This window comes from Lonchura striata, chromosome 18, assembly GCF_046129695.1.
Source record: "Lonchura striata isolate bLonStr1 chromosome 18, bLonStr1.mat, whole genome shotgun sequence".
NCBI classification, from domain to species: Eukaryota; Metazoa; Chordata; class Aves; order Passeriformes; family Estrildidae; genus Lonchura; species Lonchura striata.
Window position 1 is genome coordinate 9519985 of NC_134620.1, and position 25845 is coordinate 9545829.

The 25845-nt window shown below is 42.3% G+C and overlaps 1 protein-coding gene across 3 annotated transcripts in view; it reads left to right on the forward strand.

Moving 5' to 3' along the window:
- Positions 1-25845, forward strand: part of GALNT9 (polypeptide N-acetylgalactosaminyltransferase 9) — a 133996-nt gene that overhangs the window by 55150 nt on the left and 53001 nt on the right. For all 3 annotated transcript variants that reach the window (XM_021544474.3, XM_021544476.3, XM_021544475.3), the window contains exons 5-6: positions 3186-3383; positions 11113-11230. In XM_021544474.3, coding sequence (XP_021400149.1) covers positions 3186-3383; positions 11113-11230 — 316 coding nt within the window. The remainder of the gene's footprint in view (positions 1-3185; positions 3384-11112; positions 11231-25845) is intronic.

Here is a 25845-nt window from a genome sequence, read left to right on the forward strand (position 1 = left end):
TTCCAGTCCTGTTCAAACCCACAGTCCTCCTTTATTGGCCATTACCTGGGGATCTTGGCAGGCAGACAAACAGCCCACCAGCAGTGTCAGCAGTGAGAGGGCTCTGGCAGGATCTGGGATTGGAGTGTTCCTGCACATCTCACAGAGATGAGATGAGCCTCTGAATACCCCATTGCTCTCTCTGCTGTCTTTTATAGGGCAGGACAGGCTGTGAAATCTCTCAGGTATGCAATGTTTAATTAAAAGGCTCTCCATTCTCCGTTTTTGCTAAGAGAACAGCTCTGTCCTGGATTTTCTCTTTCCATCTGTGACTCAGAGCCTACTTTCTTACTTGTGGGTGTGAAAATATTTTGAAATTAGGTAGCTGCGCAGTCTGTCCAGATACTGAATATTTCCTGTTCCTAACACATGTGATTGCCACACATCTGGGTACCAAGAGAGCTAGGAAATCACCTCCATGGGTGAGATGGGAGGTTTAGAAGATGAAGTTCCAGCAGTTGCTTTCATACCAATTGACTCCATAACCTTGGCACGGCACTTGACTTCATTTGTGACCTGAGGGTAGAGAAATCAACTCTTGTTGAAGCAGTAATATCTTAACTATGTACATTTCTTGAGTGCAGGAGACTTAAAGAGAACATCACCATGAGGACAGATGCCTCAGATTTCATGAAAGTTCAGAATCTGTGATTTCACATTAATAGGTTGACAGAGTAATGGAATTTCATCCTGCATTTTGACCCCAACTGTTGTATTACTCCAAAGATCCCCCTTGTGCCATTAAGATGCAAAACATCATGTCAGGAGTTAATAAATGTGAGCCACACAAATATGAAAACACAGAAATTCCTCAGGTGTAGAGTGACAGGAGTAGTTTGGTAATGGTTTGTGTGAGAACAGCTCTAGGGAATAGATTGTTCTTGATGTAAAGAAGAAAATGAGGACCCAGGTTAGCATTTCTAAGACTCAAGTATTGGATTAACACAATCACAAATATGATTAAGGGCTAAAACCCAGTGTGACTGTTGAATATTTTCTTCACATTATTTCTCTAACCATTATTTGGGATACACTTCAGCAGTTCAATTTTAAGATGTCTTGCAAAGTAGCAGGCTAAATTCCCTTTATATTCAAAATAGGCTCCTCTGGAACATTATTAATCTCACCCAGTTTCAGTGTCTACATTATTATGAGAAGCATCTGACTATAAAAGTGCCAGCCTCTGCCTCTCTCTGCTGAGAATGAAAGTTTGAGGCAATTACTGTGCCTGTGGGGGGTCCATTGCAGGTATCTGACATTAAGGGAGAAAAAAAATCCCTATCTTCTTTCAGCTTTTCCATTACACAATCTCAATCTACCCTACAAAGTAAAATACTTGAAAAATGAGCACCCCAGGAGGAACTGTAGAAGGGACATGAAACCTTCAGGATAGTTTTGGGTATGATGGTTAAACAGTCTTGCTTTGTATCAATATAAACATGACATTAATTGAGGACTTGAGGATTTGGTGACCAAAGAACTCCCACCAAGAGAGATAAAAGTATTCTGGAAAACTCCAGTCTTTCCTTGTTTGTCAAAGACCTGTTTCCAGAATCAGACAGTGATGAATGACAGAGTTTGATTCTTGCAAAGGAAACCCATTTGCAGATTTTTGCTTCAGTGGGCATGCAAGCAGCTTTCCTGCTTTGCAGGGCAGGTCTGGAAATCAGACCCAAACATAATAAATTTGTTCAAGCCATGGGAGTCAAGCAAACAATTAGTGACACCTGTGCCTGTTGTCTGGTGTTTGGAAATCCTTTGTTTCAGAGTTTAGAGGGAGAAGGAGAGCTTTATGCCTGTGTCTGGGCATGGAGTCACCAGACTAGTGATGGCATCCATCCTTCTGTATTTTCTTCTGCTGCTGAGCAGAGATAACATGATGGAAAGAACAAAGCAGATTCAACTTTTCTGCATTTTTCCCGGCTTTTGTCAGATTTGCAAGAGTTTTTCTGCTACCCACTCACTGGTTTTTAGGACACTTGATATAATATATAATCTCATACTGATAAGGGAATTGGCTTATCCAGATCTGGTAGGTCATACTGGCTCTATGAGGGTGCACAAGTGTGGCCTAAAACCCACATGAATTGAGAGTCTGAACCATGTACAGTATCTTCTGCTGGCCTAAAAGAACATTTTTATGCTAACAAACAAAATATGAGGTAACAAACTTGAAACCTCTAAGGAGCAATTTTCTTCTGACCAACAGCAAGAGAAAAGTGAGAAAAGATCAGTGTTCAAATCCTCCTACCTCTGTGAGTCACAGCAAACCACCATTCCCTTAAAGATCCATGTGAGAGCTCTGCAAAAATTTCAAAGCACATTTCAAGGGGAAACACACAAAGGAGTGAGCCAGTGGCTCTTTCTAATACTGCTTTGAGGAATGATTTCCACCCTTATGTAAGTCTGCTACCTCTTTGGATCAGTTTCTCTGTAAATTCATAGCAAACTCAGTCTATCTTGGTCAGAAATGAGTGTTTGCACTGAAGCTTTTTACTTTCCTTTTGGGATGTAGCTTCTGTGGAAAGCACATTGATGTTTTAAAGCCTTTTGAAATGGTTGAACATTTCCTGCAGTTTGCTGCTTTTGCACCATCTGGCACCTGAAATCTTCTCATCACCAAAGAGGTTTTAGAAGGCATAATGCAGCCACATTTGTCATTCAAACTAGATGTGATGAGGTCAGTCTTGGGAAACAGGATTAAAATCTTTGAGTAACCTTCAGATTCTTGCAGTGTGTGTTTAATTCTTCAGGCCATGCCAGCCAGTATTTAATTGCTGCCAGGAATCCTGGTCATGTAGCCAGTAGGAGAACATTTAGCTGCTATTGGTGATGGTGTCTCTCAACATTTGTCCATTGTGAAGTGAATTAACAGTCTCCAGGCCTCAGAATAAGTATTTGGTCAAATTTTGTGTTGTTAGGCTCTGGCCCAGCTTGAGAGAGGTGTTAATTCCCGTGCAGGTGTGCAGTGCCCCACACCAGTCCTGCGGCGTGTGGCTGCGCTCTCTACCCCGTCCCTCTCTACCCTGCTCTGGCTTTTCCATCTCACTGCACTGGATTAGAGAATCTCATTTTACCAGCCTGCAAAGCAGGGCCTGGGCTGACAGGATGGCTGTAAAACCTTGTGCTGCTCTCATTGCTCCCAGGGCAGAACCCGCGCTCACCCGCATCAAGGAGGATCGCAAGCGGATCATCCTGCCCGCCATCGACAACATCAAGTACAACACCTTTGAAGTGCAGCAGTACGCCAACGCCGCCCACGGCTACAACTGGGGGCTCTGGTGCATGTACATCATCCCACCACAGGACTGGCTGGATAAAGGGGATGAGTCAGCTCCCATCAGGTAAATCTCCCCCGTGCTGTCCCTTTGGGCCGAGTGGCGTTTCCGTCTCGGCTGTCTGCCGAGGGGGAATTTAGGTGAGCGAGGCTACAGGCTTTGTGCAGGAATTACAAAATGAGCCTGGAGAAAACTGATGGCTCCACAAAAGCTGTGGATGCGTGTGCTGCCTCTCGGAGCTGCCCCACAATGTACATGAGTACTCTGGCTCTTGGCGTGTGCTTCAAGTTTGTGATCTGGCCATTAGTAGGATAGCAGGATCCTTTTCATCTAACCTTTTATTTTCCAGTGGATTCTGACCTATGGTGTACATGAGAAACAAAGGAATTGTGTGTTCTGGCCATTAGCAGGATAGCAGGATCCTTTTCATCTAACCTTTTATTTTCCAGTGGATTCTGACCCATTGTGTACATGAGAAACAAAGGAATTGTGTGTTCTGGTCATTAGTAGGATAGCAGGATCCTTTTCATCTAACCTTTTATTTTCCAGTGGACTCTGGCCCATTGTGTGCATGAGAAACAAAGGAATTGTGTGTGTGATTGCAAAGAGGCTGGTTTCACTCCTGTTCTGTGAGCAGCAGTCTTGGTCATCAGGCCAAACCAGAGCTTCCCTGGAGCACCACTGGGAGCTGTGTTTGAGAGCTGGTCTTTTTTGCTTTTCTTTGTGGGCTTTTTCTTTGTGTTAGTTTGTTTTTGTTTGTTGTTTTGGGCTTTGTTGGTTGGTTGTGGGGATTTTGTTGGTTTTTTGGTTTTTGGTTTTTTTTTTTTTTTTTTGAGAACTTTGCACATATTCAGAGTTTTCCTATTGGCTGAATTTTAAAATTAACCCACAGCAGACCATGTAGTCAGTGTATCCATTTACTTTTCCCTACAAGAGAACATTGTATATTACAGAAATGGAATTTTCTGAGGAAAGGCCATTACAGGAATTGTGAAGGTGTTTGTGTGAATTGTTACAGAGGGAAAACTGGAACTGGTGTGAAAAGGGCTTTCTCTCCCCTTCATTTGAAAATTCACATCTCCTAGCCTTTCATCTCCAGTGCAGATGCTTGTCTAACAGCTCCTCTGGGACATATTGTGCTGGGATAAGGGTACTGCTGTTACCAACTCTAGAAATAAATACTAAAAAATGTGAAGCCTAAGTATGCACTTTAGGATGCTCTTATTTTTAAGACTTCTTAAGAAGGACACAAATTACCAGCTTAAAAGCATCTTCATTTTCATGTATATTGGCTTCTTTTTAAAGTAAGCTAAAACTCTACTGCATGGTCTCAGTGTGGGCTGTGGCAGAGAAGCTGATGTACTTCCCTTCCAGTGCAAATCTTGAGTTGACAGACCCTGCAAAGTTTATCCAAGCATTTCCAACACACCCACATTAAAAAAAAAAAAAAAAAGCCAGTAATCTTTTGGAAGTGAAAAGACACTGACATACTGATCACATTTCTAAGTGGTCAGAGGGATGTGAGCACCTCACAGGATCCTTCCCTCGTGAAGAGTAATATTTTAATCTGTATTTGACCAAGTGTTGCAAATTGTACTCAGGTTCATTCTCATGCCTCATGACTGCAAAACAGCACTATACAGTAATATTAACCTTATTTACTGCAGGACAGCACAGTCCATCATCACTGACCTTTTGCTGGGCTTGAAACCTCAATAAGCAGGGAAGTAATTACTTAGGAAATCAGTTTTCCTGGATAACATGCCCTGCTTGCCTCACATTGTTTTAAAAGTGCAGATGTTTTATACCTGTTTCACTCAGCCCTGAGAAAGTTTATTGATAAAGAAAATTAATCATCCAAAGCTTTCACTCCTGAAAGGTTTTGTGCACTTCATGACTCAAAATTTATATGTGAAATCACTGTAGTAATTTTCTCATGGATTGCTCCAGTATTTTAGTATCTTCTGTTCTGGAGACAATGATCACATAACAGATAAGAGTGAACTAAGAGGTTAAACCTCAGCAATAAAGGGCCTGATTTCCCAAGAACTTCCCTCAGATTTCCATTCAGGCTCTTGCTGGTGCCACGCTGGCACTGACGGGCTGACACAGAAGTGAACAAATGCAAAGTCAAGCACTGAGCAGTGTTAAAATCTGATGCACATGAGTAGCTGGCTCTCAAGAGCAGTAATTTTACTCTGAACCCGAATTCAACAGTGCATAAACTGCCCAGAGACAGATGAGACAAGCAGCACAAGGAGAAGAACACCCAACCCTTGCTGGCAAATATCAGGAGCACTAACACACTGTCACTGCCTAAGCATCTCTTCTGCAAATTAACAATCCCATGTCCAAAAATGCAGACACATCCACATGGAACCATGAACACTTCCATGGGGATGTGACAGCCTGGTCAGAGAGTGAGAAAATGAGATTTGTTTTCTCACAGTGGACTTGTGAAACTTTTTAGAGAGTTATAGAGAAACAATAATAACCTGTTAGTGTAAACAGCCTGCAAGTGGTGTTTCCTACTCTGTTTTTCTGTTCTTCTCAAAAACTGTTTGTGAAAAAGATGTTTTTGTTAATTAACCAATCAAGTAGAATGTGTAAAAACTATCTATAGAAAAAGAGAACTTTTCATATTAAAACTGCTGCTGTGCAAACCAACCTTCTAGTGAATCTGTGTCATGTCTTACTCAGCAGCAACACTTCCACGTCTCCCTGGGCACAAATTCTCTGAAGGCAGGGATGGAGGAGAGCAGAGCATCCCCTTTATGGCCACACTGCACGGTGTGCTGAGGGGCCTCAGAAGCTGTAGCACCTGGATGGATTTGCTAAAGCATTTGGGTGTTGTGCTGTTCTTGCCTGTGGAAATTTAATGTGATTTTGTGGCTTTTAAGTGACATGCCAGTGTAATTATGGTAGTGGAAAGAGTGACTGTGTGGGTGTTATTGATGAAAACAATTAGGAAGTCTGTCCTTAAGACAGATTTGAAAGTGGTCATGGTGGGAACTTACTAGCTGTGGAATATTTAAAGTATGTTTTCAACAGGAAGGCAAAGTCAGGCTAGTGAGCAAGCTTTTTCAAAATATCAGATGTGACTTGGTTTGGTGCAGGTTTTGGTTTTGTAACCAGCTTTCCAAATCACACACTGTAACCATGATTCCTGTTTCAGTCCACTTTGCAAGACAGAAACTGTGCACTTTGCTGGTGTTTGAATCCATGTGTCTGTCCAGTGCATCATAAGATTGCAAAGCTGCTCTTCAGCATGAAAACTGGAAGTCCATTTAGTCCTTGCTACCACTGTCCCTCTTAAAGCTTTCTTTGACAGAGTTTTCAGCAAGTAGTGGGTTTGGTCTGTTCCTCTGTGTATTTTGTGAAAGAAAAGACTGGTAACAAATAACCCTGTGACTGGTTTTGTGGTTGGTGTAGCCAAATCCTTTCTGCCAGATCTCCAAAGGGATTAGAGATTTTCAGCATTAAAGAACATGTGTACCCTGGTATCAGTGAGGATCAGAGCCGTGGCATTTCTCATGTTTGCACTGTATTGAATAAATATCATCCATTGCAGAATTGGGTGAGGCATTTGGAAAACACAGTCCAATTCCTGTTTTTTTTCTGGGACTACACAACAGATGTGCTTCTTTCCTAAGAATTTTTGCCTTTGAACAATTTCTTGAACAATGACAGTGGTGTGATTCTACTCAGCCTTGCTGGGAAAGAGCAGGAACTGTCCCTCACACCAGTGGGTCATTCATGGGCAGTCATGTCAAGTATGCACCATAAAATGTCACATCAGCTGTTGTGAGCTAAGTGACAAAAGGGAACGTGGCCTTGAAGTGCTAACAAAGGTGAAGAAATAGCAAGAACAAGGTATCAGATGTTGTAAAGATTTCTGATTCACTTTAAAGTTGGTTCTTTTTTTCCCCTCCACGTTAATACTCTGAACTCCAGAACAATTGATGTTCCCTGAGTTGGCTTCTGCAGGCAATCCATTTTACATGTTTGACATTTGAGATGGAAGATGTCTGTAACGTGAAGATTTAAATGAGAATTGTTATTTTGACATGCTGTGTCCATCATGTCATTTTCCATTCGTGTTCCTGCGAGCATGCTGCCCAAAAATGTCCTTATCATCTGGCAACACACTGAGTAACAAAGGATCTATTTCAGAGGCTTCTAATGAATTTGACTATGCATTGAAACAAGCTGGGTTTTTAATGCATGCTGCATTTTTTTTTTTCCCTGGGTTTTGGAACAGCAAGGAAGGTTTCTGGTATTCTGAACTCTGGCTCTGACTTGTCTTCCCTCACCTGCTGTGATTATGATGGACTGCTCTGCATTTGATTTCTTGATCAGCAGCCACTAATATTAGAGTCATTAGTCAGCCTCACCCAGCCAAGCTGCACAGCTTTCCATTTTATCTTCCTCCAGCAGCAGTGGTGCATTTCATTGTTGCATATGTTCTCACTTACTGCTTTAATATGCCATAGCTTGGCACCAGTGGGGATGTGTATGTACATGCACTGCATCAGCTGCTCCAGAGAGCGCCTGTTCCTCGCTCATGGACATAAATTCGAGTTTGATGTGCCCCCAGTGAAGTGTTTTGTGCTGCTGCTTCTATCTGAGACTGTGTGTGCCCATCTCACGTGCAAGTCAGGCCCTGTGCTGCTCTGCAGTAACAATTGAAGCCAATCTGAGCTCTCACTGCTCTGGGAAGAAATCCACCTGTGTACCTGAGCTCAGGAGGTAAAATCTTCCATTATAAACCATGCTGCCATGTAATAATAAAACTGGTGACTGTTTATTGACTGCCCATAGCCATCTTTTCAATTTCTGGTTCACAGGAGCCTGCAACAAAGCTGTTTTGCTTTTATTTGTCCAGGATCTGATGGGTGTCCTGCCCATTCCAAAAAATTTACTTCCACAGGGCATCAGAGAGTTATTCTGCATCCATATTTGCACTGCCTTTCTAGATGAGCATTAGCTTGCCATCTTGTCTTTTTTCCCCTAGATCTCCTAAGCAGCAAATCTGTCCTTGAGTTCTGTTCTCAGGGCCTGGTGTGACCCTTTCTTGAGCTGTAAGAAAAATAGAAATGCTTCTGCAGGTACCATGCAGGTTTCCCCACCTACATGTCAGACGAGGGCTGAGGTGATGTTAAAGAACCTGAATCAAAGCAACATCCTGCTTGGAGAGGTGGAACGCTCAGATATGATGTGTGATGTGTCATTTGAAACTCTTTGTCTCTCTCATTATACTTGTATATATACATTCATGCTTATATATTTATTTATGGTTCTATTTGTGTTTGAATTCATGTGATCATTGTGAGTGTTTGCCAGTTTTCCTGGAAATTGCAGTTGGCTGCTCAGGAAACTGTTTCAAATGTGACCTGATTGCATTGTACACATATGTATAAATAAATATATATATATAAATAAATATATAAAAATATATGCTGATCTTAAGGCAGGAGAGAAAGTTGCATAAGGCAGAGGAAGACTGACTGTACCATGTGCAGTTTAGTCGCCATCCTTTTCTCTTTCACTGGTTCTTGGTGAAGTCCTCAGGCATCTCCCTTCAGTATGGGGAAGGAGAGGGATGCACCTAGCTGGAGAAATGGGTGTCAGCACCTGCTGGAATTTTAGCAGCAGAGCTGTGCTCCTGGGGATCTCACTGCCACAAACCAGCCCTGACTCAGTCCTGCAGCAATGCCTTTCTTCCCTGGGCAGCGTGCCCTCTGTTCCCTGTGCCCATCCCATGCAGGGCCTCTCTTCCTGCTGCTGCTGGAGGGAGGGAGAGTTCACCCCCAGAAACCTCTCTGTGCTTTCCCTTTCCCAGGGTATTACCCAGAGAAATGTTTCTCCCATGTCTCCCTTGCTACAGCAGTGCTGTCAGATCATTCCCCCAAACTGACCATGCTGTATCTTTCTCCAGTACAAAATCAATGCAATTCTAGGCTGCATTTTAAGCTTTTAACTGCAAAACCCATTTTGCTGTGTTTCCCACATTATCCTTTGAGTGCTGCTGTTGATTATAATTAATCCTTATAACATCCTCCATTGTGTCAAAGAATATTCCACAGATGAATTAAGTTTCACAACACCTTTGAGGTGCTGATAAAAAATAGTATACTTCTAATTGCTGCTTTCTCCTTCTAGAAGTGGCTCTGTTTTACTAGAGAGTGCATGATTGAGGGAAAAGGTTGTTATATATAAAGCAGGTTAATATCTTGTGCTCTGAAGCTGTGAAGTGCTGGGGGCACTCACCTTCTCATGTGCTGCCCCTTGGGCAGTGAGCAGTGGGTAAGAGGTGCTAACACAGCTGCTTCTGCTCATGTGGCCATCTCTAGCTTCCAAAATAAAACTGCTGCTCTGCACTAAAAGTGGTGGATGTACTGGAGTATTTCAGGTACAGGAAAAACCCAGTTCTAATGCCAAGTGAGGGCCTTGAGCTTAATTCAAGCACATTTTTGAAAAGTCTTTGTGATATGTCAGTGTGACACTGTAGTCCAGTATAAAATTATAAAAGCTGGATATTGTTCCTTCTGTCATTGTTCTGGTATTGTTTTTCACTCCTGAAAACATTTTTTTTTCCCCAAAAAAATTGTGAAAGCTTGTGAAGTCTATATTTGAATATATATAATGAGAAGAAATAAACCCTGGAAGGGAGAGAGGGAGTTGCAAAGACTCAGTGGCATTTGTTTGTGAGTGATGATTATGTAGTTGCATCTGAAATGTATTTCCCACCCCCATTCAATTAACAACTCAGGGGTTTAATGGACAGAGCCTACAGCTGCAGCAATTCATCCCCAGAGAGAGAAAGATTCCAGCACCTGAGAGCAGTCTGCAAAGCCTGACAGTACCATTCCTCATTAGAAAGGGAGGAGATATCTTCATGGGAACATCCTGCTGCCTCCAGAGGATTTCTGTGGGGGAGATGGGGCTGGAAAAAGAACGAGTCTAAGCCCAAACTAGCATCTCAGTTTTGCAGAGCAGTGATGCCTTGATCCAGTGAAGCCCATGTTTAGCTTTGAATGCATGGAAAGAAAAATGAAGAAAGTGGTGTGTGTTTCTCCCCCCCATCTCCTTCTCTCTTTTATCGTGGGTAAAACTTAAAAAAAGATACCTGAAATATCCCCTCCAAGGCTTATTTCATTGCAAAGGTTCTGAATTTCCTTACCTTGGTTGTATCTTTCTTTCATTTTAGTTCCAATATCAAATTTATTCCTTGTTAGCCTAAGATATGCTTTTCAGTGGTACAAAATGTGAAATCAAGATGTATATAGGATATGTCTCATCCTGTGTACAGGAGAGCTCTCAGCTTTTTTAGGCAAATCTGTTTCCAGGCTTGGCTCTGGGAAATAAAATCAGGAAGATGCATTTTATCAAATAACTTGAATTTATAGATGCAGAGATCCTGGTGTATAAATATATGCATCAGCAGAGGATGTAAGTGCCCAGGCAGGAGTATCCAGGTTAGAAGTGGTCTCAAATGAATCAATTTCTGTTGAATCATTCTCTAGTTAGAAGTGGTCCCAAAGCTCTACAAAAACCTGTGTGGTTTTTGTTTTGTTTGTGATTCAACAGAAAGTCTTCAGAAATTACAGCAGCAAATAGAGAAGTACTGGAATTTCTTGCATACCTGAAGTGCCATGTGATTGATGGTAATTGGTAAATTTAGAATGTAAATTTGAATGCTAAGAACTGTTTAATCTGTGTAAATTTGTTATGAGGTGGGATCTGTAAGAGCTAATCAATGGCTTAATTTTTTTGCTTTGATCTCTCTGTGCAGGACACCAGCCATGATTGGATGCTCTTTTGTGGTGGACCGAGAGTATTTTGGCGAGATTGGCCTGCTTGACCCTGGCATGGAGGTCTATGGAGGAGAAAACATCGAATTAGGCATGAGAGTGAGTAACCAAGAGACTTTGTGCATGTGCAAAGAGTGCTGGGGAGCTTGTGGGCCAGCAGAGCTGCTGTCTGCCTGATGGGCTGTTATGCTGGAGTAATGGATGATGCAACACTCTGGAAGTGACAGTGCCAGCAAATTAATGTTCATGGCCTTGTGGGCCTTGAGAGAACTGAATATGCTTTATTGGAATATGCTTTATTGGCTCACCCTGTCAGTGTCTGAACCTGTCGGAACTCAAAATGTCCCTCAGACATTTTTGGATGTTCCAGGCTCAGGTCAGAAAGCATTTGAGACTCTGGCAGGCAGCTGGAAGCAGCTGTGATTTTGGATTTGAACCATGGAATGAGTTACCAACCTTGCAGGAAGAACAAGAAGTCACAAAAGTTTAGATATTAGAGTAGAAGTAGTCGCAAAGTAAAGGGAAGAATTTTTTAGTGCTGTACAGGGGGGTTTTGGTTTTGTACATGGGGGTCAGAGGTTTTAAGATGGATTTGGGATTTGGGCCTGCCCTGTTCTCCCTCTTTCTCCTTCCTTACCTCCATGTTCTTGGTGATGTTGGCACTCACAGATTGGTTTAGAGTAGAAAGGCACCATTTAATATAGGTAATATGCATGGGGAAAAACTGTAAACATGTAACACGTAATGTACCATATAAAAGACAGCAGCAGCCCTGGGCAGGGAGAGAAGAAGCAGTCGGGAGTCAGAGAGGATGTCAGGGTGTGTGTGTGCCTCTGCCTGAGCTGTGAGCAAACCACAGCAGCCCCAGAAGAAAATCTTTTAGATAACTTGCAATAAACTGCCTTGAGACCAGACAACAGAAGAATACTGAGCCTTTCTTTGGAAGCTCGGGTTGGAGAGACTTTTCCACCACACAGAGCCACCCCTGACCTAGGGGTGAGCTCTGGCATGAACCCAGTGAGGAAGGTTTTCCCTTTTCCCAGTACCTTTCCTGGTGCAAACAGCCACTCTAAGTCTCCATGTGCTCATTGCCCTTAGCTGAGGTTGTACATTTGTGGTCTGACAGATGTAATACCCACAGAAAACTAAGGCCAGGCTGGCAGAAGTCAGTTGTAATGTTCATCATACACACATTATGAATCTAGGATGTTTCACCACTCTAAGGATCCTCCTTTTAGAGTAATACAGGGTGCAGGTATTCAATCCTGTTGGACAGGTCAGTGTGAAGTGTGGACAGATGACTTTGGAATATCAATCCCTGTGGCCTGAACCTAAAGGAGGTTTGATACCTGTGATCTCTTACCCTTGATTTCAAGGTGGTGCTTGCCAGCAAGTCCTCCTGAAGCCCAAGGAAAATGTCTTTGCTTAGCATTTGAAAATTAGGCCGGTTAATGTTGCATGAGCAGAGTTTCCTCATTATAAAGCTGACTGTTTAATTATTTTCCTTTTACTCTTTATCCCCTGCTTCCCAGTAACATGTCCCTGGTGCATGTAATGTGCTCATTAAAGCATATATTCTGCTCGTGGTGAAACATTGAACATCAAATTAGTCCATTCTTTATCTGGCTCTTCTCTTTTTCTAAAATGGCTACAAACTCCTTCACACCATTGGACTGAGGAGGAAGGTCACTGCAGTAAGAGTTTATTGTCACACATGGGTGTGTATTTGTTATTCCAGCATTGCAAGAGGGATGGGGTTTGTAATGGGACTGTGTGAATACACTGCTTATACTTTAAGGTTCAGAATTCACATAGGGGACAGAAAAACTGCTACCACAAATCATCCAATTTTCCTTAAGAGGGTCAGGCTATTACCAGGATTGTGTGAGCTTTCCTTTATCATTGTGCAGGGCTTTGAGCTGTTTGAAGCTTTTTCCACATGGCTGCTCCCAGAATAGATTGAACACTCTGGCAAAACTCTGGCGTGGTTGATGAATAAGCCTCCTAAGAAATCTGAAAGCTGTCACTCTTCCTTAGACCAGGAGAACTTGCTGAGTACGATTAGAGCTCCTGGTAAACAGAGGCAAAGGTTTTAATAGGATTATGAAATGGCACTTACTTGAAGAGACAAGGATTTGAGGTGAGTGAGGATGGGTTTTCAGGGATAGGGAACCTGTTAAAGCCTGCAGAAAGCTTGGATCTAGAAACCAGCTCTTTTTCTTTGGTTGTGGGGTTTTTTGGTTGGTTTTTTTTTTTTTGTTTGTTTTTTTTTTGTTTGTTTTTTTTTTGTCTGGGGTTTTGTTCTGCCCTATAAGAAATTCTAACCCTACTGTTTGGAAAAAGTTTTATGAAAATACAAGAGTATGAGTTTGTTGTGAAATAAGCCATGTGTCCATAGCACAGGTCTGTTACTCTGTGTTTCCAGCCTGGAAAGTAACATACAGTCTCTGCCTCCTAATTTGCAAATCCTATGTGTGATCCCCTCCTGTGAGTCTATCAGAGCTGTCAGAAACTAACAGTGTGAAAATGCATGGGAACTTTCTCCCTTCTCTCTAGGCTATTTATAAAACCACTGTGAATTTACCAAGTTGGGGTTTTTTAACTCCAGAACCTCCAAGTAAATTGCAAAAAATCACTTCTTTCCTAAGGCCTGGTGTGGTGACCCATGCACAGATATTTGGTGCATCCCCCCACCTGCACAGAGGATGCTGTTGATCATGTGTGACTGCTTGTGTGAAGCAATGTAAGATAGAAAAAGGAAGGAATAAATGAATGAATAAGTAAAGAACAAAAATTAATATACTAATAAATAATAAGATGTAGGGAAAGTGGTGGCCTGTGCTTCACTGAAAACAGTCCCTATTTGAAATAGCTGCAGCAATAATACTTTTCAACTTTTTGAGAACTATTATCATGTAACTGCTAAGAGAAAAGGGATTAGTCTCGGAGTGTCTGAAATAGATTACATTGCATCTAGTGAACCCTTGTCTAAATTGTTTTAATAAAGTGAAATAGGGAAACAGTGAAACTAATGAGCTGATTTGAGAGGATACTGTTTGATAACCCAGCAAACTCCCATGAAATCTATTGTTTATTTAAAAATAATGATCTTGGGTATTCCCCTGTTGGCTTTGCCCTTTTCTAAATTCCATAGATGGAAATATTTAAGTAATTAACCTAAGTGATTTTCTGTATTGACTATGAATAAGCAGTGCAGCAACAGACTGGGGCTACCTACTATGCCTGTTGAAAGTATTTAGGGGTCTGCAGCTCTTTTTCAAACTCCTGTTATTTTTTGAGTAAATAATGGTGTTTAGACTGGTTAGAGCTGCAACATTCTTCTGATGGGGTGACTTTACACTGAAGCCAATGTCTGATTGCCAAGAGAGGGAGATTCTGGGAGATTTGGTTGAGAAAAAGCACCAGCTGTTCTGGGAAATAAAAGGGAGATGGATACATTTGCAGGCTTGTGATAGTAAGGAAATGGATGGGCACTTACATAATGTCACCTTGTACTATGTTTTAAAGGTGGCAGGTTCAGCACAAGGTGGATAATTTGGGGGGCTGTTAGGACAAATGGTGCTATTCTCTCACTGTTCTCCAACCAGCTGCTGAAGCTGCTGGAAGTTATTATTAGCATCTAAACACAGGAAATTACAGCATCCAGGCTTGGCTGACTCCTCTGTGGATGAGCTGCCCTTCATGAGCACAGGCTGAAGAAGACACTCTAAATTCAGGGTAGATCATCTTTGCTGCTCCTGAACATCAAATGGTCTCTCTGACCTGTCATACAGAGAAATGTTCCAATAGGAAGAGAAATTCAAGCAGTGTTTGAATATGGAGGCAGAAAGGGGTCCCTTAAATGAGGGTCCCAAACTATCACCCTGTAAGAAACTGTGCTTTGCAAGCATCATGTGAGTTCCATTCCTACTGGGAGCTACACACTTAATTATTTAGAAAGGGATCATATAAACATTAAAAGCCTAGTTTATGATTTAACCTAATACAAGCAGTTTATGATGCATCTTTTTATGGTGAGTCATTAATCATTGTACTAAGGATCCCTCGCTTCCTCTGGTGCTCCAGTGATAAGGTGAATGAATTGCTGTTCTTTTTATTTTGTGCCCATCAGCTGTAATGGTGGGTGGGAAGAGATCAAGCATTTATTTTAAAGGATACTGCAGCAGAAATCAAGTTCTGCTTCCACCATTAAGAATCCAAACAAATTAAATTTAAAAAAATATGCTGCCACATTGATAACTGCAAGTAAAACTCCTTTTCTTTTATGGCCAGCATCAGGCTGCTTAATTCTCAGTAGCACTGGGTCAGCATCAGCAGGTGTGTCCCAGGTGCCTTTGGGCAGTTCTGTGGCCACTGTCAGTGGAATGTCTCTGGGAGCACAGAGACCCCCAGGACTGAACAGAGCTGACCCCAGGCAGGATCCAGCTCAGACCCTGTGTGCTCTCTGCTGCTGTGATTTAGTTGGATGTGATGGAGGTGGTGATGAAACCGTGGGTTGTGTAAACACAAATGCAGTCCCACTTCTGGCTTACACAAGTACTGTGTGTACTGTAAAAAAAATCATGATGCAGATGCACCAAAATCTGTTTATGAGGAAACACAGCTCGCTACCTAATCGACTTCCATACACAAGTAAATCATTATACTTTCCAACTTATATGTCCTGCCTTTACTTTCTTTAAAAATAGGTGAACTACATTTTTTCTGAGCAGAAATGCTAATGGTAGATTGTTGAGTAGTGAATTTTTGACCTAATTTTATTACCTTTAGCTAAAGAGATTTAGATTCCTTTGAGCAGTCAGTGTTTTAAATGCAGATTCCAGACTGGTATGCTGTAATGAAAATGTCACAAGGTTTATGTATAGCGAATTTTAATTCTGAATTCTGGACAATGCTTTTTGCTCTGTATGATTCATGAGGCCAGATCCCTAGTCTTAGAGCTAAATAGAAACTCAGTTCTGGTGAGTTACTCAAATTTCCAGCATTTTTTCACACGTGCTGTGGTAAAATACAAGTGAAAATTGTACAAAAAGTAGAGGTTAATCAAAGTGTCTTATTATGGTGAATCTGAAAACACTTCATTTTTATTTTGACCCTTCCCAAGCTGTAATTTGTAGTATAAATTAATTCAGTTTTGACTTAAAAGTCTTAAACCCTTTTAGTTCAAAAACATTTAATCATTTAAACGATGTTAACAAAACCCCACAGTTGCTGACATCAGAAAAGTAGTGTGCTCTGTGCTTAGACATGCCTATTCACAGTGGAGTGCAATAAATCAGCATTTTCAGCATGAAGTTAAATGCTATTAAAACGTTTCTGAGCAGTTCTACACTGCCTAAGCAAAATCCTGGTAAGTGATGCAATCTCTGTTATTGGAACTTGCCCCAGTGCTTAGGCTGCAAAGATCTCAGTGATAAATCTCCCAGGCCTCACCCTCCAGATAAAGTGTGTAAGTAAAGGTGTCCCCTTTCTCCATCTCCAGTTTACTTTAGCAGCTTCATTGCTATTTCCTAAGGTAAAAGAATGCAAAGCTTGTGGAGCCAAGAATTAAGAACTCATGAAAGGATTCAAGTCGTGGTGCCTGGATTCCATGAATTCCCTGGTTTCCATGAATTCCCAACTCCCTTCCTTCTTCAGAGGAAAGGGAGGGGAGCAGCTGGTTCTGTGCTGATGTGCACAAGTGATGAGCCAGGCCCCCAGTAGATCCAAGGGTTCAGCAGCTCCTAATTCCACTGGACTTGCACAGATTCAGGCAGGACAGGATCAGGCTTGGCATTTGTGTCCAGCAGTTCTGGAAAAGGTGACAGACTTTGTGGCAAGGAGCCCCTGCAGGTGTTAAACCCCAGCCTGCTGAACCCTGGAGTGTCCAAAAACCACCCAGAGTGACCAAAAACCACGCAGAGTCACCCATGGCCAGTTCCATGGGCTGCAGAGGCAAATATCTGTGTTCACAGCTGGCAGGGAGATGCCAGCAGTGCCAGGGATCTGACCCCAGCTCTGAGGTCAGATCCCAGCCCAGAACAGATCCAGGGAGATGGTGGGAAAGCAGGTGAGGACAGGCTGATTCCAGTGATAACCAGCACTGGGGACAGGGTTCAAATGTCTGACCTCGGCCACATTTCAAACCAGAGGGTTTCTTCTGTAAAGGGTCTTCCTCACGTGAAAGAACAGGATGTACAAACAGTGTAAAGCAAAGCCAAACAGCTTAAATGTGGCCCTGGGCTTCTTCTGATGAAGTTAATAGTTTTCTCTGAACAGATTATTAATATAGACTTAATTGTACTTTTAATGGGATGTATGATCCTGGTTTTGGGGACAAAACCCAAATCCCTACCTGTCTGCAATTTCTTTGAACCACACTGTCATCTTTTATTTTCTTTTTTATTTTCTTCATTATTTTTCTTTTTATTAAAATAAGGATAACTTTAAGCTTGCATGAGGAACAATGGTTTCATCAGAACACAGCACAATGGTGCTCTAGCATGAAATTGCCAGCACACTACAGGACTGGAGCTTGTGAGTACCCTTAAAAACACTCTCTAAAGTGGGAGCACTGGAAATAGCTCAGAAAAGAGCATCTGGCCGTTTGGCTCCAGTATCACATCATGCTCCATCGAGTGTAACATTTTATGTTACAAACTCTTTCATGTACCAGGACATTATCAAAGCACAGGGCTGGAAATTTCAGAAAGAGATCAACAGCAAAAGAACTGAGGGGAAAAAATTGCTTCCTTAGTCTTTTCCACTTTCTTCTCAGCCCCTTTCCTGCAGGTTTGATCTCAAGCTGACATGTGTTCCTCTTCAGAGGCAAGTGTGAACTGCAGGAGAGAGAGACAGGGGGAAAATGAAGAGGAGAGTGTTAATTGAGATTGAAATAGGTTTCACTTGCCTAATGATGAGTCTGAACCAAACACTAGAGATGAGCTACAGCTGTTCAGAAACTTTCTGATACAACATATTTTGTGTTGCAAAATAACAGCTCATCCAGAACTCCAAATGGTCTGTGGAGCTCTCAATTTTGATGCTGATTACTGAAAGCTTGGCTTGGGCTGTTTTGTACCCAGAGGTGCCAGTCTTTAGCTTGGTCCCAGCACACCTGGCAAAAGATTTTTTTTGAGTTTTTCTGGAACCATTTTGAATCTCTCTCAGAATTCTTAAAAAAAAAAAAAAAAGAGAAAAACAGTTCTGTTGAAAGCATCCTTTTTCTACACACACACACAAAAAAAAAAACAAACCATGAAAGTGATCCAGAATACCAGCTGATCCCAGAGAGGGGATGCCCCTTTCTTAATTGACTTTTTGAGTAGCTCTCCAGTTGGTTCTCATTTCTTGGGGGGGATGAGAGGTTAATCAGGAATCACTAAGAGGCTTTTAAGATGGGAGGAGTCCTCTCAGCCCAGATTTCTGCAGTTGGAGCAAAGATTTGGCTTGGGGCAGTGTCCTGTGTGGTTGTCCCAACCCAGACCAGCAGCCTGGGAAGTTCTGGGGGAGCAGCCAGTGGATGTGTGGGTCACAGCCCAAACTGCTTCCCTTGGCAGTGACCAGGGCTGATGTGTGGTTGTGTTGGTTTCCCCAGGTACCTGCAGGTGAATTACCTCATTTGGGAAAGTCTGTCCAGCCTTAGGGCTGAGCTCCTCCAGGCAGAGTGCAGGTCTGGAGGTGGGGTTGTAGAGGTTTAAATGTACAGCTGGGATGTTCCCCTTGCAGGATGCACAGGTCACCATTAATTTATGATGTTAAACCTTTAAGTTGTCACCACTGGCAAGTGGAAGTTGTTTTGTCATGGGAGCATGAGGGTAACAGAGGGGATCTTTGAGAGTTGTAGGCTTGGAGGGTTAAGAGTTGTGGGGCCTGGGTTTGCTTGGCTCTGTTTTCATTCTGCCTGGAAGCCTTCGAGGGGTGATGTGACATTTTCTTGCTGTACTTTTTTTTTATTTGCTAAAGAAATCTCTAACTGACTAATAATTATCCTTGCAGTAGCGTCACCTGAATAAGGCAGAGCACGTTGAGCTGACCTGTGTGACAAGTACCTCTGAGCTGAGGAGCAGGGGCAGGGAAGGAATAATGCATGTAGCTGTGTTGTTGGATAAAGGTCCACTCCTTGGTGCCAAATTTATCATTATCTGCATTGTGTGTAACACATGGAAAAAAGGCAGCTTAACTCTGGGCTTGAAAGAGCATTTTGTGTAGGAGGCAGCAGGAAATCAGCCATCAGTGAGAGGGGAGTTGGTGCTTCTCCCCCAAAGAGCTCCCAGAAGGGTGGGACCTGGCACCTCCTCTTAGAGGAACCAGAACAGGAAACCAGATCCTTATCTGGCTGAGCACAGACAGAAATAAAACTTCATTAAAATGCTTATAGCCACAAAATTTCAAGATGCTCTTAAATTTTGTTTTCTACACAGGAAAAATAGGGAAACAGGTTGGCTGAAATGTTTTATTAGCATGTCTATTGTAACACAGCTCTGTGTGTAGTTTCACTGCTTGTGTGCTGCAGCCAGGCTAGATTCACATAGATAAATTCCCTCTGCATTCTCATATGTCATTGTTTCCCTTCCATGAATATCAGATTAGATTTTATGGCAGTGCTAGACATATATTTAATGTGCACAAAAGCATTGGTCAAAATACCAATTGCTTTCCATTGGTAGCTTTCTTTCAACATAATAGAAAGGTGTTAGCTATTTAAAAGAGAAGGAAAACAAACAGAAAATGACACAACTGTCATTTCTATTTGTATTCTAGGGTTAGAAAAAGCAGATCTCACTGAAAAATCATATTTAATATGACGTACAGAATTTATAGCATGAGAAACGCAGCCAAGGAGAACCCAGAGAAGCAACAAAATCCATTTGCAAAATCTGCTTTGGGTGCAACTGCATATCACATAGTCAAGTGTTTTGACTGTGATAAAATAATTTATTCACGTGTTTTAGTAAAACTGTAGCTGCATATTTCTACCTAAGCTGACACTTAGATTTCCTCTGTGTCTCTGAGAGAATTTCATTTGCACAAATACTTTCCTATCAGAAGAAAAGCAAATGATTCAATAACCTCAGAGCAGGTCCTGTCTGTAATTCCTGGCATGCCCTGAGGAAGCAGGTAAATGAGTTTGGTTTCATTTAACCAAGGGGAAACTGAGGCAGAAGGCTCCAAAGATGTCCTCATGGGATGTCTGAGAGTCATCTGATGGCAGAGCCAGGCTGAAACTATTTAAAACAAACTTTATTGTATTTCTCTACTAATTGGTCTTAATTTAAAACCTGACGTGATTACTGCACCTGCATAGATTATAAGAATTGCATTTGAAATTCCTGTGCTCTTTAGGGCCTGATTGAGTGAAGAATGGATAGGGGTGATGGACTTCAGAAGGAATGAGTGAGTCCTAATTTCTGGGTCTGAGTAGGAGTGTGAGAGCACATCCAAAGCAATCCTCTTGAGATCTGTTTTCCCATTCCTGTTTCCAGCTGGTGTTGCTATGTTGTGCTGGCAGGTTCCTGCTGGCTTGCAGAGTTTCTGATGGATCTTCTGTGATCTCCTGAGCTCTCCCTCACTGTCCCTGATCCCCGAGGGAGGAGAGGTGGTGTCGTTTTCTGTCTCTGCCTCCCCTCCACTTGCAAGAGCAGCCCTTGGGGCCAGTCTGGCAGCATTCTGCTGAGGCCAGTGTGGCAGCACCACGCCACATGCATCCTGCCTGTGCACACACATCATATTCCTTCTTCTCTCCCTTCCCTCACCCCTCTTATCCCGCATCAAGAAATCCATTGGCTCCCAAACACTTGTACTGCAGCAGTGAGTCTCAAGCTGCGATGCCTTGGAATGGCTGCCTAGAACAGAGGCTAGACAGAGTTCGGAGGACAAAGTGGGTATTTATCTATCAAAGGCCTTCAAAAGATACACCCTGGGCAGCCAAAAGCCTTGCAGAGGCTACATCCAAGATGGACAATGGTCACAAGTTTTTCAGACAGATATAAGTGCGGTCTATTTGCATATCAGGCATTAATTCTCCAGTTACAGCTTCAGGTAATGAAGTCACTCTCCTAGTTTGCTCCTTCCTCAATTTACTTTTGTTTGTACTTTTCAGGGCCTGAGGCTGTGAGGGAATGGCCCAAAATGAGCACTAGTCCATGATCCTACTTACATATAAATATGTATATACAGACTTATATACACAAACACACAGATGAGTTGTCAAGATGGGGAGACAGAATGTGTGCATGTCCTTGGCTCACAGGCCCAGAGGAATTGTTTTGTCTAAATACAATGTGAATACAATTAACCACACTTCCCGTGGAGGTTAGAGCTAGGCACTGATGCACTATAGAATTTGGAAAATACAAAATCGAAAATCTTAAGGCATCAGCTGCGCTGGTGCATGTGCTGGGCTGGCTGGTGGGTCTGTGACCACTGAGCTGTGACTGGAGCTGTTTCTTCCCTGTGTCCGTGGCTCAGCCTGTCCTGCTGCTGCCCTGACGTGGTGCCTGCAGCCGAGAGGCGCCGATCTGCCAGACCCCGGCAGCCTCAGAGAGATGCTGACAGCTCAGCTCCCACTTAGCTGCAGTTCAAGGTCAAATAGGACTTTAAAATATGAATAAATGTCAGGGTTTGCTGGCACATCGATCTCAGTCTTTTTGATTACTGCCAGATTGTATGAATAAATTAGCTTTGACAGGTGCGATAAATTGTATAGACTACTGATCTCAAACAGAAAATGTTAGAGAAGGACGTGGAAGGCCTGGAGGGGAAAATACCCTCTGCAAGATGCTTGCATTAAATGAGGTGAGTTTTGATACAGTGCTCAGGGGGTGATCTTCAGGCAGGAGGAGGCCTTTTGTTCATTTGAGATTCTGTGCCAAGCCAGGGCACATCTCTGGCTGTAGTATTGATTTCCTTTGTCAGAAGGAGTTTGGGTTGCTGTGTGCTGTGAAGAGAGAGAGGTCTGGTGCCTGTCCCACCCACTGCCCTCCCACCCTCCCACCCTCCCAGCCTCCCAGGGGTGTTAAAATGGCCTGGGCTCATGCTTTCTGGGTCCCAAACAGCAAGCAGATCTCTAACTAGAGTAAAACAGAAGTAGAAGGCATTGGAAGTGTCTCTTGATATGTTGTAATACTGTGCTGAACACTGTCAAGCCACAACTGAATTCTGCATGTCATATCTTGGCTTGGCAGGGTCTTTTTACTTAGGAACCAATGCTGGTATTTAGAGAAACTCACATGACACAGAGTACATGCTTTCTTTCTCTGTGATTTCCTGTAAAACGTAACTGGGATGCTTCATTTCCCTATTCTGCAGAATATTAGAAGTTCCAATCAGTAGGTAATTTTATTTTTAATAACAGGTTTTTCTCTTTTGTTGATTGCTATATGGGCATATGAAAAGAATTTGAGGATAGGGTTGGGGGATTTTTGCTCCTATTTCATATATCTCCACCTAAGAACTTTCAGTTTTCTTAAATCTACAATCAAATATTGTAATCCTCTCCAACATCAGACGGATCACAAAGCCAGATTTTTTTGTCACAGACATATCAATTTGTTCTTTTACTGATATCCTTTAATTAAGCATGCCCTCTTTCTGCAGCATCATGCACACATTCTGTCTCTCCATCTTGATAACTCATCTGTGTGTTTGTGTATATAAATCTGTGTATACATATTTATATGTAAGCAGAGATCATGGACTAGTGTTCATTTTGGGCCATTCTTCCTCAGAAGGGCTTCTGTGAAATACTTGGATTTATGGTGAGATGCTGAACTTCATAGTACAGTTAATCTGAAATGCACAATTTCAAATGCAGAACCATTTTTCTCTCCAAAAGCAGAAAGATATGGATGTGCTATATTTTGTAGCAGGAGAATTAAAGAGAGAAATTTTGCGTTTGCCTCAATCAGTCTTTCAAAATGAAAGCAGAACAGAGTCTAAAATTCACTGGATTTTAAATTTTCATTGTGAATGTTCTGCATCACTCCATTTTCTTAACTATAAATATACAGCCACCAGTTTTGTACATAAATTGTCCCTTTAATACACATAATCAATAACATATGTATAATCTAAAAGAGACTGTTACAAATCTGTTGTTTATGTGCCAGATTGTTTGGGTGCTCTGATGAACTGATCCATCTTCAATACATGTGTAGTGTTAGCATGGAAGGAGTTACTAAAAGGGATTTTTACCTGTATAGAAATACCTTTTTTAATATAAAAAGAAGGTGGGGTAGACAGAAAAGGCTGGGAAGAAGAAAGGTCCTTTCCTAAGACAAGATCTTCACCAGATGGATGGTATCCTGCACACACAGGGCTAAGGATGGTGTTAAGAACAGGGATGAGAAAATGGGTGTGTGACAGAAAGGAGGGGTCAGCCGTGGTGCTGAGTGGGAAGAAGCAAATTGCCTAGCAAGAAGGATTTTGAGAATCATAGAGGAGCTCTGGGAAGATTAGCCAATGCAAGCAGGTGTCTCCAAGCCTCAAAATGTGTGCTTTTCTGATTACTGGTATTAGAGGGAAGTAAAAATAAATGTTTACAAAGTGATAGGGAGGAGAATGAAGATTATATTTTGAGGGCCAGGGAAGTATTGTGCCAGACTTAGGAATGGCAGAAAAAAAATGCTGTTAAAGTAAATAGATAAGAGAGAAGCATTAGTATTGCTAGAACTGGGGCTTCTTGAACACATGCCAAATGAAATGTGGAGGGATTTGCTCATAAGAGTCAAATGATCTTCAGTCAAAAAGGCTGCAGAGATTATTAAGGATGTTTTTTGCTTTCCTACAAAAGCCCTTGCCTGTTTCCACTGACAATACCCATTATTTTTCTGATATGGGGGCAGGGCAGCAGAGTGGGACATGGCTCTGATTCTGTGTCAAACCAAGCTTGGCCAGGAACCTCATGAGAGGAGAGGTGGAGTTTTAGTAAAGTCAGTTTAGAAATTATCTGTGGTAGTACCAGCTGCTTGAAATGAACCTGGCCCATCCCTGCAGGGGATGGAGTTGTGGATAATAGATCATGGAGCCACGGCCAGTGTTCTTCAATGAGCCCTCTCAATGTTAAGCTAGACCTGGTATAAACTGAATCAATCCATTTACTTTCCTCCTTTACCTTGCCTTCTTCTTCCCATCTCCTCCCTAGGCCGTTTTTTGACTTGAGGGTCAATGTGTTTTGTTTCTGGGGTTGTGCTGAGGTGTTCCCTGGGCAGAAGAAATGGGAAGAGATGTTGGAAAGCTGATTCAGACCCAGGCTGGTGTCACTGTGTGCTCCGTAGCATTGTAGGTGCTTTCATTCGTACAGGTTACTCGTGGTTGTCTCCAGCTGGAAACACAGCAAAAATAATTGCTGAGGGAAATGTGGTTCATTTTTCTCTTTCCTCATTAATCCCTATTCAGTATCTCTTCAGGAAGATGCAGTGATGTGTCAGTGTGCTATAACTTACTTTCTCTCCGTTTCCATTCCCTCTGCCTGTTTTAATTAGGCGTAGCCCTGTTGTCCGTCTTGCTGGAGCAACGTTTCCTGTCATGTCAAATGTCAAAGGCAGTTCCTACATGAAAATATAGGAAATTCTCACACTTATTAAGATGTCTTTTTTAGATCTTCACACAAAATTTTGTCATTCTGCATACCTTGTGTGGCATTGACAGTTTTTTTTGGGAATCTAGATGTGAAGGGCTGACTGTCAGCCACATCCCTATTTATCCCTAGGTGCTTTCACAACAGTCTCTGGGCTAAGCACAGATCTGCTGTCAGTTCTGCCTGGTAGAGCTTCAACATACAGACCCAAAGCAGGGCTGAGGAAGGTGTAGATGTAACCAGGCTGGTTGTGTGATGGGCACCAGCTTGGCAACCATGAAGATGAGATGCAGGGGGAGGTACATGTTTGACTTTGCTCAGTTCTCAGCCCTGGCAGGCAGGTGAGGTGTGCAAGCAGCTCTCATTAAATCCTCTCTAAGGCAGTCATGGAGGTTTGGATATCTTTTGCATTTTGCACGTGGATCTGACAACAAAGTATTTTGTGGGGATGGTGGAGATGAGGCACTGAAGTGTGTGAGACAAATGGCCAGGACCAAATCATCCTGAGCTGTCCAAGGGCTCTGTTGAAAATTCATACCATTTTCCCACCTTGGTTCAGCTTTTTTCCAGTCTTAAATCCTTTCTTTCTGGCAAGTCTTTAGACTTTTTCTCCACCTTCTGTCTCCTGCTCTTGCCAATGTTTGTCATTCTATTTCATCACTTTTCTGTCCCTCCCTCCGCCTTTCCTGGCTCAGCTCCACCAGACAATGTTCCACATTCTCCTCTAGCTGTGCCAATGACTTATGAGCTCAGTGCTGCTGTGGACACCAGACCTCTTAAGTACCTTAGCAACTCCCAGGAAAGCTCATAAATGTCTTTCACAATGGATGTTCAAAGTAAGAGACGCATTAGAGGTTTGAGGAGTTTTCTTGCCTAATAGGAGAAGCCTAGACTAGATGAGAAGGGGAAAACCTTCTCAGGTTACTATTACTTAAGGTAGAAAAATATAGATGCCTTTTTAATTGCAAGAACAACTAACCAGGTGTTCTGTCTGTGACATGAAGTGAGAATGTAAAGGAAATGTCATAGTTTGAGCAGAAATTAATCCAGAGGAAAAGTGGAAGAGGCTTATATTTTGTAGGGAAATCAGCCTTTGTTGATAATAGAGCTTTCTTTTGACATCCCCTCTGACTGT